At 46.9% G+C, this 15,801-nt stretch overlaps 1 protein-coding gene across 4 annotated transcripts in view; it reads right to left on the bottom strand.

Moving 5' to 3' along the window:
- LOC119171939 (fibroblast growth factor 1) overlaps positions 1-15,801 on the bottom strand; it is a 68,891-nt gene that overhangs the window by 22,111 nt on the left and 30,979 nt on the right. The window contains exons 1-2 of one of the 4 annotated variants that reach the window (XM_075892669.1): positions 8,233-8,785; positions 358-658 (exon numbers count right to left, since the gene is read on the bottom strand). In XM_075892669.1, the coding sequence (XP_075748784.1) occupies positions 358-658; positions 8,233-8,331 (400 nt within the window). In that variant the 5' untranslated portion in view covers positions 8,332-8,785. Of the gene's footprint in view, positions 1-357; positions 659-8,232; positions 8,786-15,801 lie in introns of those variants that run through there. The other 3 variants (XM_075892673.1, XM_075892671.1, XM_075892670.1) reach the window with 3 other exon arrangements.

Below are 15,801 nucleotides of genomic sequence, written 5' to 3'. Positions count from 1 at the left end.
CGCCAAGCCACTCCTATCATAGCAGCTTTGTATATATTTTGGTAGACCAGGCGGGGGTGGGAAATGGAAGTGAGGGTAAGGACGAAAGAAGAAATGGCAGAGGATGAAACATAGCATGTATAAGAAGGGGTGCTAAGAGGAAGTGAGTGTGAGGGACACTGATGTGAGGGTGAGGAGGACAAGAATGAGGAAGGTATAGCATAGACCAGGGTTATATTGTAAGGGGTGTGTGGAGGACTTGCTCAGCCTTCGCACACCTGGTGTGTAGCTGCCCCAATCTTTTTACTCGCTCTTAAAGCGTGAAGACCCCAAAAGATGCACTTTCGTTTGCAAGAAGGCATAGAGACAGGACGTTACCGTATCGGTTGTACGCCTCCCGCGTTCCGTACACCGTGCCGGCGGGGAAGACGGCCAGGTTGTGTCCCGTGCGGCAAAACAGCTGCTTGACGGGCCCCAGGTGGTCGGGCAGGTTGTCGTCCCGGCCGCCCAGAAAGGCGGGTCGGAAGCGAGCCATGTTGCTCCAGATGGCGCTCGCCTCGCCCACCAGCCGGGACGGGGACCAGCGCGAGGCGCACGCTCGCGATGAGTTCGAGCCATCGCCGTCGCTTGCATCGCCCGTCGACGGTTCGCCCGAAGCCTCGCGCGCCAGTTCAGCCTCCTGCGTGTCCAGCGCGGAGAATGCATCACGTCATCGTACACTCGAAACACATTCTGTCCGTCTTAATATGCAGAGCAAAAATGGAGACACGTCCGCGCGCGCGAAGGTACCCTTTCGTCCTTTATGGAAGAGAACACGCAGCGGCTGGCCGCAGCACCATCAACTAACAGCTAACGAAAGCACGTCCGCTATTGGCGGCATCTATCGGGAAACAAAATAACGAATCCTGACAGGCAGACAAGCGCTGCTACATCATGCTGCCGCCTCGGTCCCACAACGGGCGATGTCGCCTGAATCGGACGTGTTTTTCTTAGATGTCGGCTTTGCTGTGGTTGCTTACACCACGCGCCTGCGTTTCCTTTCATAGAGGACGACAGCGTGCATGTGCTCTTTGGAAACTACCGAATGAAACATACAGACAATTGAACCAAGAGAAACATAGGGCGCATTATTCGTTGTCTTTTACTACAGTGCCACCATTGTTGAACTTAATTGGAAAGAATAAAAAGTGGACAAAAGAACACCCTCTCCATCTCTGGAATTCGAACCAACAACCTTTTAACTACACTTCCGATGCTCTAAGAATTCAACTACGATGGAGGACGCTCCCTCGGCCCCTTTTTTTTGGGTATCTTCGGACGCGTAATGCCCTAGATTGTTACCCAGTGCTACTAGTACAGAAAGCGGTGAGTGTTGAACCCTGTTTTCGCCAGAAGACACCGTGTGGAAAGTGATATTTGCACGAGGTGTAAGCCGACTAACAAACGCTCACAGACCACCTAAGGCATAAAGTGTGCAAGATACAAGCCCCAAACGAATTTTCCTTCTTTCGTACTGTGACATTAAGGACATTTGTGCAGCCAACAACGGTGAAGCTTAGCCAGTTATTCATTATATTGATACGTGTATGGAACTGTCGCCCCGACACAGCTGAATTGGCACCCAAATGAAGAAGACTACAACGTGTTTGTTGTGGGTTCGACTCTCGAGCTTCTCCCGTTGGCCTGCATGACTGTGCGCCCTTTAAGCCGTTAGCAAGACCAGCTCTCGGTGAATAAATCTTCCCCGTAACAATATCACCGTACTGGTCTAGAGACTTCTCAATGTTCGTAACGGATTCACAATGGACTTGTCTTTTGGAATTATTCTTTATCTAATTTATACGCCTCTTTAATAGTTTTGAATGATATTTTCATGGTTCACCGTGTTTAATTACTTTTTCCTCCTACTTTGGGCTTTGTTCATTAAGGAATATTGATTCCTGGTATTTAAGTGCGTGATCCTAAATGTATACATATAGATGACAACCGCCCTCCCATTTTGAATGCTGTGTAGAGCGCACCAAGTTGGCTGCTTGTATCGCAGGTCATTTGGCTTCTGCTGAAGATTTACCTTGTGAGTGAGTCATGCCGCTTGAGTTACGTAGGCGAAAAACTCGTGGAAACATAATTTGCAAAAACAAATTCTCAAGTTTAAAAAATAATACCCTCTAGTAACTTCGCTTATTTCTAGCTAATACATGGGTCTTTAAAATAAAATATTATGCATAGTTTTAGCCCGACCACAAGACAAGTTTTTGGCACTGAATACAGAGCTCCCCCCCCCCCCCCAAAAAAAAGTGAAATGCACAATTTTTTCAGACTACCTGCTATAGCTTCACAGTCCAAATTATTTTTCAATTTGTAGCGTGTTGAACAGGCCACCAGCACATATTTTATTTGTGTCCTCTGAGTTTGCAATGTTCCCGAAAAAAAACCCAAATTCGGCAACATTATTCAACATTGCTCATGCGAAAAGTCCTCGAAAAATTAATACAGAAAAGTCAGTCTTTTTTTACGGTTAGATCACTCCATTATTTTGCCGCAAATTCCATTTTATTGAGTGCGTTTGGAGAACGTATTTTGAAATGAAATTGTTCTTTGCCGCCCCCTAGCTCAATTGGGGGCAAGCTACCGACTCTCGGAAGAACGTTTTTGGCAACGGAAATAAACGACCAGGACGAGTTTAGAACTTCAAAAAACACGTGCAAAATTTTTTCAGTCATATTAGGAAAGGTCGAAAAAAAAAACGCTGGATGATTTGGCATGGAATGAACCAAAAGCGAGAAGATGACAAGATCAATTAGGGATAACAATATGTGTTGTTTGCAATGAAATGGAAACAAATCACTTTCTTCTCCCATGCCGCCGCTTTGCCTCACTGCGCTGAATAATTCTTGAGAGAACGATTGGTATGCTCGGATTGGCTGTTAATACATCCACCCTTTTATCGTTTGGAGCCAGTCAGTTGGGTGCGGGCCACAGTGCCATTCCGCCAGCGCTATATAAATTCATTCAGGCAACCGGAAGAATACGCTGCTTGTGGTACTGCCAGATATATCCAATTCTTCGTCCCCCTTCTTCATTTTTTGCTATTTTGTTTTATATATTCTGGTTTATCAAATTCTTCTGCACTTTTTCACCTTTTTAAAAAGAAACGTATAATATTGTTCTTATCTAATTTCTCTCCTTTTTAGCAAGCGTTGTATAAACATTTCCATTACAGGGTACAGTGTGGTTATGAGCCAAGATCTTCTAGGTGACAAGACAAGACAAGATAACAATCATGACAGGTGGTGGTAACTTGCACAGACCGCTTTGTGAGGCAGGCACTATTCAATACGTGGGGAGGCGTGTGCGCAGGAGGCTTGTGCACGGGAGGGGGGCTTCAGTCACCTAAGACGAGGGGATGCCAAGTCAGCCACGTTTACATAATGCCGAAGGGAGCACTGCGGCGAACCTTCCCCACCTCTCTACCATTGAAGGTGTACCCCGCGTACGCCTCTGGTCACAAACCATAAGTTCAGTCGTTATTAAACTTACACAGACATATCGGACATCAAACTCGCGAATGCTATGCTTGTGTTTTGAATAACTGTTTTCCGTTGTACGCTTTCCATTGGAGGCACATCATTATCAAGCTGCGTGTGAGATATGTTCGATGTATTTGTTATATTAGACGACGACGATGATGATATATGTGGTGGCTAATGGGTGGGTTGTACTTAATGGGTTATATCAGAGGAAGAAATGGTTGTTATGGGCTGTAGATATGAGCAGAAGTGGGTGCTCGATTCCATTAATGACGTTAGGGTAGCTATGAGCGTGATTGGGTCGGAGATTCATCCCCACCCCATTAGAAGTTCCGCAGTGTTGTGTCTACGTATATATACACACAAAGACATCCACAAACATATATGCACGCAAAGGCTGAACCACCCGCTCACCACCTCAACACGAGAAAATTTTCGGCTGCGCCATTGTTCCACGACCTCAAGTTTATTAGCTGAAATCTACAGCTAAGCAAATTTAGGCTAATTAAATATAGCTCTTCACATTCTGAGGCAACTGCTGTATTGGTTAACACGGGGTGAAAGGAAGGGTCATATACAATGCAAGTGAGCAATGGACATTCCTTGACTGACTGGCCCCACCGACGTATGCACACTGCATGCGCTCTCATATTCACTGGTCATCGTTTTCGTAACGTGAAGTCATAGACGAATTGATTTATATGTGGGGTTTAACGTCACAAAACCACCATATATATGATTATGAGAGACGCTGTAGTGGAGGGCTCCGGAAAGTTCGACCACCTGGGGTTCTTTAACCTGCACCCAAATCTGAGCACACGGGCCTACAGCACTTCCGCCTCCATCGGAAATACAGCCGCCACAGCCGGGGTTCAGTACCGCGACCAGCGGGTCAGCAGCCGAGTACCTAAGCCACTAGACCATCACGGCGGGGCAAGTCGTAGAAGAATTAAAGTCACAAAAGACGCAAAGGCTCACGAAAGTGAAGGCAGAGGCAAGAACGAGAACAAAGTTGAAACCAATATCATGCAGTTTCTGTCCTGCGAGAGCCGAAAAATCCTGCGCTGCTAGCTTTTCTTTGTTTTCCATCCCTATCATGGCGCAAACGTGCACATTATCAACAAGAAAGTGGAACGTGCGGGTTTGATTTTAGAGAGCGCTAGAAATAAAGAATCTAGAAAAAACCATTCCTGCAATGAACAAATACAATCCGTGGTCGTATCCAAGCCATATAGTCAAGTACGAGCTATAGTGTTGTTCTTTTTTTCTTCGTAAGTCCGGACTTGCCATGAATATGCTCTTTTTAAAGAGTCGTATACGAGACAAGTCACAATTCCAGAGTGAAGGGCAAAACGTACTACTTTATTTTTTTTTTAGAATGTATGCGAATAGGTAAGCGACAATGGTAGCTCCTTTTTCAGAGCATCCACACTTTATATTGGGCTGTTTCCTATCGCCCAATAGATGGTTAAGTTGTGAAGTGTATAGCAAATTGTTCTTACGAGGCGGTACCTTGCACAGTAACGACACCCACATTCTCTCGTAAGGGAAACGCTCAATTCAATGCGTATACACTCGCAACGCAATCGAAGGCTGCTCGTGCACGAACGATGCGACACAAGGTTTACTATAAGGGCATCGTGTAGTAGTAACCGACTGGTATGTATTCTTCCTACGTGGGTTGACTACGATATGCAATCAGATATCGCTTAACCAGCTGACGCAATTGAGTGAGAACTAATAAAAACGAGAATACTGCGCATAAGATGCAGAGGACGTCTCACGAGCTATTTCACGCTACAGAAGTCAGGTCACGTACAAGCGTAGAGTCAATTTATACGAGTAGTTACGACTAAATGAGCTCATTAATTACATTAAAGGATATATATAGTTAATAAAGAAGGGGATGAATAGAAGCAAAAGAAAGTTTTGATGTTTCATGCGACGTCGCTTTAGAATCGCTAAGCAGTTCATGCATGACCCCTTGCTTGACAACACTCGGCACTGACTTTTTATTGCACGTGTTCGATTCACATTCTGAAAAGTGGGGAAAAAAGAAAAAAAAGGAACACAAAATGCGAAAACCAGGATTTGGTCAGCATTAGATAGAAGCACTAAAAACATTGCGATGCCGGCTGTGAAGCAAGTAAAATAGCGAAACTGAAGTAAATCGTAAAATACTGGCGCCCCTACCTATATTCATGAAATTCGACAAATCGGCATACATTCCTACCTTCCTTCGCTCGTCTCAGCCTATTCGTATCCAGCCTATTTATTTGTGTTCATCCCTTATATGTTTGCGTTTGAAGGAAATGTCGGCAGACTCGACCACCGAAGCAGTTGTGGGTGCTCGGGCTTCTCCGAAATTTATTGAGGTACGCTATCTTCTGTTCGCTGGACAGTCTCAATACGTGTCCTATAAAGATTGGCCGATACGCAGGAAACATGGAATATAAGAGGATACGTATTGGCCGAGAACGGTCGGCTTGGGTATAGCTTGCGATGAGATCGCAGCTCCTTTGAGACGGGGGTGGGGGGGGGGGGGGTCGTCGTGGCAAAAGTAGCGTTCATGTATACTGATCGGTCGGTGACCAGGACGAATATCATGTGAGGTAAAACTCACGTTGATTCAACTACAAACTGAAGAGCTTCAACGGCATGTAGTGTAGTCTTTCTCATATAATATAGACATATAGACAGACATAGTATGAATTGAGTTAACCTTGCGTGAGAGGCTGAAGAACTGGGTAAAGATGACAAAGCCTGTATACTGCCACAGTCATCCATTGCATTGACACCATGACCCATCTGTCTCATATTTGCTTATACCAGGGTTGTATACGCTCCTAGTTATCAAGTCCGTGAAACGTTCTTCTTCAGGGCCTTTACGTGGTGGGAGCGAACCAGGAATTGCAAATGCGAGTCTCCATCTTCCATTCTTTCTCGGACCTTTTCTGGCTGAAAGGATTTCGCAGTTCCAGACGCCCAGACTCTTCTCTCAAATTCAAGTGCTTTCCCAGCACCCATTGGTAATCAACGCAACTTAAGAACGCGCCACTGCTAAGTGCATAACAGACAGGTGTGAACATAGGAGTGTACTTAATTTTAGCGTTACCATTGACCAACTTCATTTTTTTGGCACGAGAAAAAGAAATTAAGCAGCAAAGAAACTTAACCTGAGCATTCCCTCAGTAGTCATTTAGAACGCACTGTCCAGGTACAATAAAGCAGAAGGACGGCAGGTGGATGCATGATGATGTGTTCTATATATCATAACCTTGATAATATAGTTTCAAAAATACTTCCGCATCATACTTCCGCATTACGTGCGGCAGGTGCATTACGCAGTACTTCTCGACATCATTTCCTTATCCTGTTTTATCGCTTCTCAAAGTTCCTGGTCGTATTGCCAAGCAATGGATTTCAGGTGTCATCCCCTTGATAGATAGAAGCCACCGTTGCGAAAACCAGGAAGGGCTACATAAAAAGTATACGAAACAAGGAACTAGGTAGCATTCGTGGGGCGTGATAACAAAGGTGCAAGATTACAGTAACACCGTGCAGCAGTTATTTTTTTTTCTGATATCAAAAAGGGGAAGAGTCGGAACAATAAACGATGGACTACTCACTAATCAAAGGAGACAACGAAAAATAAAACAGTTGCGTTAACACCAATTTGTAACGACTTGACGAGACTCATTGCCTCCATTCCGCCGATGTAAGCTGTAATGTTTGGACAAGCAGACTTGTACACGTCTCATCTTGAAAACATTGAATCCAGCAGAGCTTTGTTCAACTTTTTTTTTTCTCACATTGCATAGTTTATGCGTTTCGTCTTCCGAACAATCGTGGTTTTGTACAGCAGCTTGCGCTCTCACAAACGAAAGGAAGCTCTTTAAGAGACCAGTGTCTACTTTGCACGTGTGAGAACGAGGCCCGATATTTCGAACTTTCCGGCAAATATACATGGTAGCTTAACCACTTCGAGATGCTATATTTAGGAAAACAATTTATACAGTCGTCCCGGACGTCTCTTTTCGACGACATCTCCCTTTTACTATTCTTTACTATTAGAAAACAGTACATTGCCAATCTATAGTCGAGTGTATAGTCTTTAACTGTATAACACTCCCTCCGAGACCACATTTCGGTCGAAAACTGGTCAACATCTTGCATTCGACTGCACATAGCCTACAACGCCCTAAAAAGCGCCCACGGGCTATATGCAACTGTGGCCCGCCAACGCTGCGACCCAGTTGGACATGACATGCTTATATATCGGGGGCATCGGTCTTCGTGAAAAGCCACGGCGATTTCCAACTCAATCAGCCACCTGCCGTCAACAGCGAGATTCTGTCGTGAATTCCCCACGTGGTGTTGCAAACGCAAATGCAACATTGACCACCGCAACAATGATCGATCACATTTAGGCGATACTTTCACTTCTGAGGTACTTGACGGCCAGAAGCGGAGAATCACTCCTTCAGAAGCGGCTGTCGGCACGCCGACAGCCGGTTAAACCAATGAACGCGCAGTATAAAACGATATCCCCCCAATGTGATCGATCTAGGATACTGCGGTGGGAGGGAAAGGAAGTTCCCGAGTACAGGCCAATGAACCACGACGGGCCTTCTCGATCACGCCCTCCTCGCCCATTAACTTCGGCGCAGCGCGTTCCCCTCCGCAAGTCAACCGCGGCCACGTCGCGTTACGTTCCGTTTACCTTTGCCGAGGCGAAGTCGAAAGAGTGGAGGAGGATCAGGATGGAGAAGAGCAGCAGTCTCGGCAAACGAAGCTTGACGTCGGGTCGGCCACAGGTCATCACTGGCGCGCGCCGAGGAGACCATGACCGCTGCGGTCGCCGTTAGACACCGCTGCACGGGCGCTCTTGCCGGCTCCTCATCACCGACGACGCTTCCCATGCAGAGGTCTTGGACCGCGGCGTGGCTCTTGTTTCTTTTTCCCCTCGCCGACTAGTACCACTTCGGCGACGACGCCTGCTGCCGCTGCCTACCTGCCTGCCTGGAGTGCGGCAGTTCGGGGTGGAGGAGGCGAAGGTCAGTCGTAGCTGCCGGTGTAAGCCTCCGTTGATACGGCGACCATAAAGCGTTGTGGTGAGGAGTCTCGGAAGAGGGAAGTGCCTCTTCTCAAACCGCCGCAATTATCCACGCTTCGTGAAATACACTCGAGCCGCGGCTTCGTGGACAATCTAGTTGGGCATCGCTCGGTAAACACTGGTGAGCACCCCACCCCTCCCCCCACAAGCCTCCCCTTCGGCTGCTGCACCAGTTTGTGCGAGCGTGACACCCTTTGCGGCTTCCGTTGGGGCGCCTGGGGAAACCGTCCGCTCCCGTCCCACGTTCTCGGAGACGGCGCCCGGCTACAATGCGATTATCCATGGGCGGCGGCGTTGCACCCTCGGCCGGTACACGTCCAGGAGTCGGTAGTGTCGGCGTTCACCCCGCATCTCGTCCGAACGACTCCCAACTTGTTCCCCCGATCTTCCACGCTGCCGCCGCTTGCCACCGCCATTGAAAACGCGAAGCGGTTGTGTGCCATCGCAATTACGAGGAGGAGAAAGCAAGGTGGCGAGGAGAGAGGAGAAAGTTGTTGGGAGAAATGAAAGTGCGCGCGCGTGTGTGGAGACGTTATCCGCCCAGGACTTCCCCCTCGCCGTCGAGTTATATATTCGATAGCAATCGTACACGTCTCCCCGTTCGAGAAGAAGTCTATCCTGTCGGTTGCCGTGTCTTCCAGGCCAGGCCGGAGCCCCGCCGTCTGTGCTCACGAAGGAAGCGGCAGCATTGAGATGACTCGGGCAGCGCCCAACACTTGGCTGCGTACTGAGACCCTCTGGCGCTACGCCTGGGTCACGTAGCGGAGCGCGTACGCCGCTCGCTCTATTTAATTACGTGCAGCATCGCGGAAACTACATAACCCGCACGCATGAGAGTGGTGATGGGTTTCCAGGCAGGCCACTGATCATATGTGTCATCGTTTTTGATGTATACGCTTCGCAAGCTGGGCCGAGAGTGTCAACCGCCATCTGCATGACAATAAAATGCACGTTGGTTGTCTTAACGGCCTTTAACTATGAGTAGCCGGAATAGCTTCGCTGACCTGAACACATATGGCAGGCTGCGCGGAAAAGGAAAAAAAAGAAAAGCCTGCGCACTTCGCTTTTTTTTTGTTTTTTTAGCACCGCATTGTCATATGGGTTTAAAAATTCACCAATTCACGATCTATAGCTAAAACAAGAGTTTTAGCGCTCCGCTGACGTTTGTCTTGGTTCATCCAGAAGCCGTATAAGCACAGATGCGACCAGCTTCGTCGACGTAAAATACAACTCGCCACAGCTGAACTGGGCGCCACGGATGACGCAAACGTGCAGCAAGTGCGACGATGTGCTTCGGTATTCCTCGCTCTCGCGATCGGCTGATACGAGCGTTACCGCGTAGGCAGCAGTGCACCGTTTTATCGAAACTGAGCGGGGTGGTCGAACGCCGTGCGAGAAAAGCGCGGCCGCTTGACGGGTCCGTGAGGAGAATCGGAATCGAGTACCTCGTGACCGATTCTGTAGCCACCGGTCTATACTAGGTATACAGCGCGCATCTAGATGTGTGTATACTATACTTAGATAAACGTGCACTTTCGTCCAGGATTAAGCGCAACTGCGAGAAAAGGCGCGCGCAGGGCGACTGCGGAACGCTCCGGATAATGAAGTGGCGGAATGTGCGCGGCTAAAACGGCTGCCTAACCGGCAAATGGTGAGAGTGGGTGCTGCCGTTTATCGGCACCGTCGATCGGGCACGAGGCCCTGAAAACGTGAAACGTAGCGTCTTCTTTGTATATTGACTTTCCTCAAGACGAGCCATTCGATGCGGTAAGCACATGGGCTCCAGCAGAATTCAGCTATTGCGAACAACGCGGTTTGATTATGTACAGACGGGACAACTGTTAAAGGGAACAGCTGCGTGCGCAGCATGTTTAGATTTCGCTATCTTACGGAATCATAGCGATATGCATAAGGCTACGGGTGGTTAAAAGTCCCGACTCCTATTGACAGACTATTGACTTGCATGGAGATTGTTTCTTAATCCACTTGCTCTCAGAGGGCCCGCAATATTGATGGTGTGCAATCGAGTGTTCCCTTTAACAGTGGACTATACTGTACGTGAGCGAGGCGAATCATCGATCAGGCCATCGTTTCTCCGAGGGTATAAGCATCGTATATCATCCTGGATATATCGAGATTATGTGTCACAGATGGAGGCTTGTAGGCCACCCATAAAGATAAACGACGTTTTTAGGTCCTTAACTGGCATCGTGCACATGCGATGAAGCACAGCAACACCTTCCATTGTGCACCCAAAGGCAAATTTTCCGCTCATACAAATATAGAATAAACTCGTTGAGCCTGTATAAACACACGTATATGTGTGGCACGCAGAAAGTCGAGAACAGGGAAGGCCCTCGGGCCATTTGGCCTCATTGGTGAAGTGTATGCGTGTTTGTGCCATACACTTCCTCCATCCGTGTTCCGCGCATGCGACCCGCACACCTACGAGTACATATTGCATGTTCAATTGATTATCAATAGTGATAGGATTAAACTACAAACAATCAAAGTGGGAGAGTAGGCTTTAATCTGCTGGAGTGCTCTATTCCACTGCAGTACGCGAGATGATGGGTTCAATTTGCAGCTGTAGCGACGTTACACTCTATGAAGTAAAGGAGAGTAAAGGGTATCCAGGTTGCTCCTTTAGTGGAGTAACTAACCTGCCACACCTATTGCACCATTTTGGGAGTAAGTGCGAAGGAGTAACTTCACTCTCGTGGTTACTCCTCGACGGAGCAACAGTTAATTTGCGCAAAATAAAAAAAATTAGGTTTTGTTTGACTTAACGAGCCATTCGAAGTGAATGCGGGCATTTCGTTAAATGTAAAATTGATGAGCACAATTCGCATTCCGAAATAAATTTCCGAAAATTTGTATAGAACACACGCGATCCAAAGTCGGGACCACTCAGTCAGCATGCGCGTACACTAACCACTACACCACACCACGCTGCAGCACCGTCCGAAAAGAAACAGGCTTGCGTAGGCACCGATGGGTCGATTGCACACGGCGCGAACATTCCTGCATGCAGTTACTCCAAGTGCCCCTCCTTGCCATCCCATGTGCAATCTTTTGCGCACATTTCGTCTTTTGCCCTTCTTGGGGTAACTGCGCAGTTCCTCCGGAAAACTTTTTACAGTGTAGTTTCATAGAACCGGAGTGCCATAAACAGTATGGAAAACACGGCGCCTATATATCTGTACAGAAGTGCTTATAGAAATCCAAGACTATGAGCCTCGGTGTTACAGCGGTTGCAGTGCTTGACTCTTGAACCAAAGGTCGCGGGTTCGGTGCCACCCGTGACTTTCCCGTTTCAATGGAGGCGAAACGTTGGACGCTCGTGAACTGTGCGATTTCAGTGCACTTTAAGGAACACCAGATGGTTGAAATTTCCGGAGCTCTGCACTACGGCGTGCCTCGACCTACTACGGTGTGGTACTATACGAGCCAATACTACGGTGTGGTGTTGGCTCGCTAAACCCCCCGGATTATTATTGCAAGAATGATTGATTGATATGTGGGGTTTAACATCCCAAAACCACCATATGTATTGCTAGAATAAGGGGGTCGTCAAAGTAATTTCATACGTATATGATGGAGTCACGGCAACTATACTGCACAGCTTTAGAACGCGATTGCACGTGAACTAGTTGCACTGCAGGCCTGCCGATGCTGCAGACATTGTTACGACTGCGCTTGTAGGCACTGCAATAAATCTTTGGCTACCTTCACACTTTTTGCATTTTTGTCTCAAGTTAGCTGTTCACTCCGCCATTATTACATTAATAATCTTTGGATTCGTACTCCTCAGTAGAAGTAACCGGGAGAACAGTATACGCTTTTCTTTTACCATTCGAGAATCACGGACGATCGTCGTGATATCATTTTTTTTGTAGCATGGGCAACGCGTCTTTCTTTCAGAACTCGCACATTATTCGAGAAGTCGTGTCCTTATCTGCAGCCACGACCAACCTTTGCACCGTCGCGCACAAGCACGCATCGACGCGCGTTTCCCCGCTTCCCCATTCATTGCACGCACAAAAGGTCTTTCAGAGGATCGATCCGGGGCGGTGTCCCCGGGGTCTGTGCACGTCGCGGGAACGGACGTCCGGATGACAGGCTTCGAGCATGAAGCCCAGCACAATGAATAACGGAGTGACCCGGGCGCGGAACATATCTAGGCCACGCACAGCGGTGTGCACTGCATGCCTAGGAAATCAGAAAAAGCACCATACTCAATGCACCACACTTCTAAGCGTGGGGCGTACACAATTGTGTATGTCATTTCTCTTTGCCATATTAGCGGCCAGTCATATGGTAAAGAAAAAAACAAGGGCCATCAAGATTTTCGCGAAATAAACACTGTTTTTACTGAATTTATAATATGACCTTAATAAACAGCAATACCATGAATAATAACAAGCCACGATATGACTATGAGAGACGCCACACAGTGGAAAAGTCAGGGAATTTCGACCACCTATAGGGTTCAATGAACTGCACCTAAATCTAAACAGGCAGGCCTCTAGAATTCTGCCTCAATCAAAATGCGACGGCTTGGCCAATATTTGATCCCTCGACTTTCGGGTGAGCAGCTATGCACTTAAACAAAAATATTTTTTTGTTATTCCTAGCTGAATGAATGAATGAAGTGATAGTTATCGGATAATTGTGTGCTTCATGCTCATACTTATTTCCAATAATGACATATTTTTTATTTCATTTGTAACCCCATCATTCTCGACTCATTTTTTTTTTCTTTCCAGTCAGGCTACGGAATGCACTAGCTAAGACCCAAATGAACAGCAGCGCGAAGAGCCTTTCGCCAAACGCGAAAGCGTCTTCTAAATGCACGGGACATGCTATAGAATTGAAAAAAAAAAACGCGGTCCTACTGTTCATTGTAAGACCAAAAAATCGTGCCGTTTCTTCTCACTCTTTTCCAACCACCTCACATAGAATCACCTCTCACCCTTTTCGAACCATTAGAGCGACTTCCACGCCGCTTCCCACGCCACAAAAAGCACACACAGAATCATCTGTTAACCAAAGGATTGGCTACGGTGGGGAAAAGGGGTGTTCAGGAGCTTTAGTGTAGCCTTTTCAAAAGCAGCTCGATGCGGAAGCAAGTCAAGACATGCACCCAAACCAGCGAAGGGCGCCGTTTGGGAACCACAGACGTCTCTTCAGAGTCGGGCAGGGCGACGCTTGACCACAGATCTTTTTCTGCCATTTGCTCTGTGGCATGCAGAACGGAGCACCGCGAAACCTTCCCACGCACCTATGTTAAAAAAAAGAAAAAAAAAAACGGCGCCAATGGTTAGCCGCTATACGCCTGCCCACCGCAGGTTCTTCCTGGTCTTTTAGTTTGTTGATTATGCCTTTCCCGACAGTGCCCTCTCTACGCACCACAGCCGAAGTAGAGTGCACTAACAGAGCCTTCTAGTACGCTCATTCATCATCGTGATCGTAGCTGTCCTCTTTCCCGTCGGTGTCATAGCCTCCCAACCCCATGAAACCAGGACGTGCTTCAACCGAGGTTTGATTGTAGCGTCTCCCCACCATTGTTCATGCTTTCTTTTCTTCTTGTTTGCCTGTCTACGTGAAAAAGCTAACTGCGGAGAGCAAGTAAACAAGTTTTTTTTTTTTGCAGACTGTGGAAGGAGCTGTCTCTAAACCGCTTTTTTTTTCTTTATGTACAGAAGTAGTCTTAACCATTGAAAGCTGCATGAAGAAGGTAAAATTGCTCTTTAACTTTATTAACCTTCACTGAGCGGTGACAAATAAAGTGACTGGACGTGAGTGCTTGAAGGATGAAGTTATTTGAGTGATGGGGTTTTGATCTTCATTATACTGAAGAAAAAGAGGGTCGCCCGCTTGCAAATATGGTGATGAGATTTCGACATTCTTAGGGTTCCGCCTCGAGTCACTTCTATGGTCACGATAACCGAGTTGATAATTAAAAAGCCACTCCCTTATATGAAAACTTGGGGTCAATTGAGTATCCCGTAAGCACCAGCGGTGGTGGAATTCAATCCTCAGATATACTGCTGATCCGTATATCTGAGGATTGAATTCCGGCTGGCAAAACGCGGAGTGCGGTGCACAGCTGGTATGGTGGCACTGTGGCACTTACACAATATCGCGACGAATTCACGTGCACGGCCACCACTGGTGGCGCTGATCGCGCACGAATTCACAATAATAGTAAGCGCTGAGGAGAAACGAAAACTGTCCGCTTATCTCCCGCCTTACACCACCCTTATACAACGCTTTCATCGTTCGTAGTCGTGAGCCTTCTACGCAAGTCTATACAATTTTATTAAATGCGAAGCATTTTTCAGCAAACTCGGCTACTTTGAACGTATCTATCTATCTATCTATCTATCTATCTATCTATCTATCTATCTATCTATCTATCTATCTATCTATCTATCTATCTATCTATCTATCTATCTATCTATCTATCTATCTATCTATCTATCTATCTATCTATCTATCTATCTATCTATCTATCTATCTATCTATCTATCTATCTATCTATCTATCTATCTATCTATCTATCTATCTATCTATCTATCTATCTATCTATCTATCTATCTATCTATCTATCTATCTATCTATCTATCTATCTATCTATCTATCTATCTATCTATCTATCTATCTATCTATCTATCTATCTATCTATCTAGCCGCTTACGTTTGGGTGCTCTCGTAGTCCCCCCCCCCCCCCCCTAATTTGGCGTGAACCAAAATTAGCATGGGAGGGTAAGATGGTTTGGCGAATATAACGCGCTGGTCAAGACATGAATAATGCCACATTCTCGTCGCGTACGCCATCAAACACTTCTCGCCAGACAGTGGCACATACCCACGGTCGCGTATGTGCCGCTGGTATGCGGATATGTGCCACAGGTGACTGACCTTTAGTATGTGCCCTGAAACAACGAGAACACACATGGGCAATTTTAACGAGCGAGCATTAAGATATATCCGACATCGGTAGCGTCGACCCGACGAACGCAAATAGTAATATGTCAGGGTCCCAGCAGGAATCGAAAGTATGCTGCGTGGCAATGAAGCATTTTACCACAAAGCTACGCGCAGGTCTCGGAGCTGCATAGAAGTGTGGGAGCTTGGGCTAGTTGGTATGGCATGTTAGCGCTCGTGTCT

Source organism: Rhipicephalus microplus, chromosome 4 (assembly GCF_043290135.1).
Source record: "Rhipicephalus microplus isolate Deutch F79 chromosome 4, USDA_Rmic, whole genome shotgun sequence".
Classification (NCBI taxonomy): domain Eukaryota; kingdom Metazoa; phylum Arthropoda; class Arachnida; order Ixodida; family Ixodidae; genus Rhipicephalus; species Rhipicephalus microplus.
Note: the sequence above shows the minus strand (reverse complement) of the source record. Positions and strands in the feature narration are given on the sequence as shown.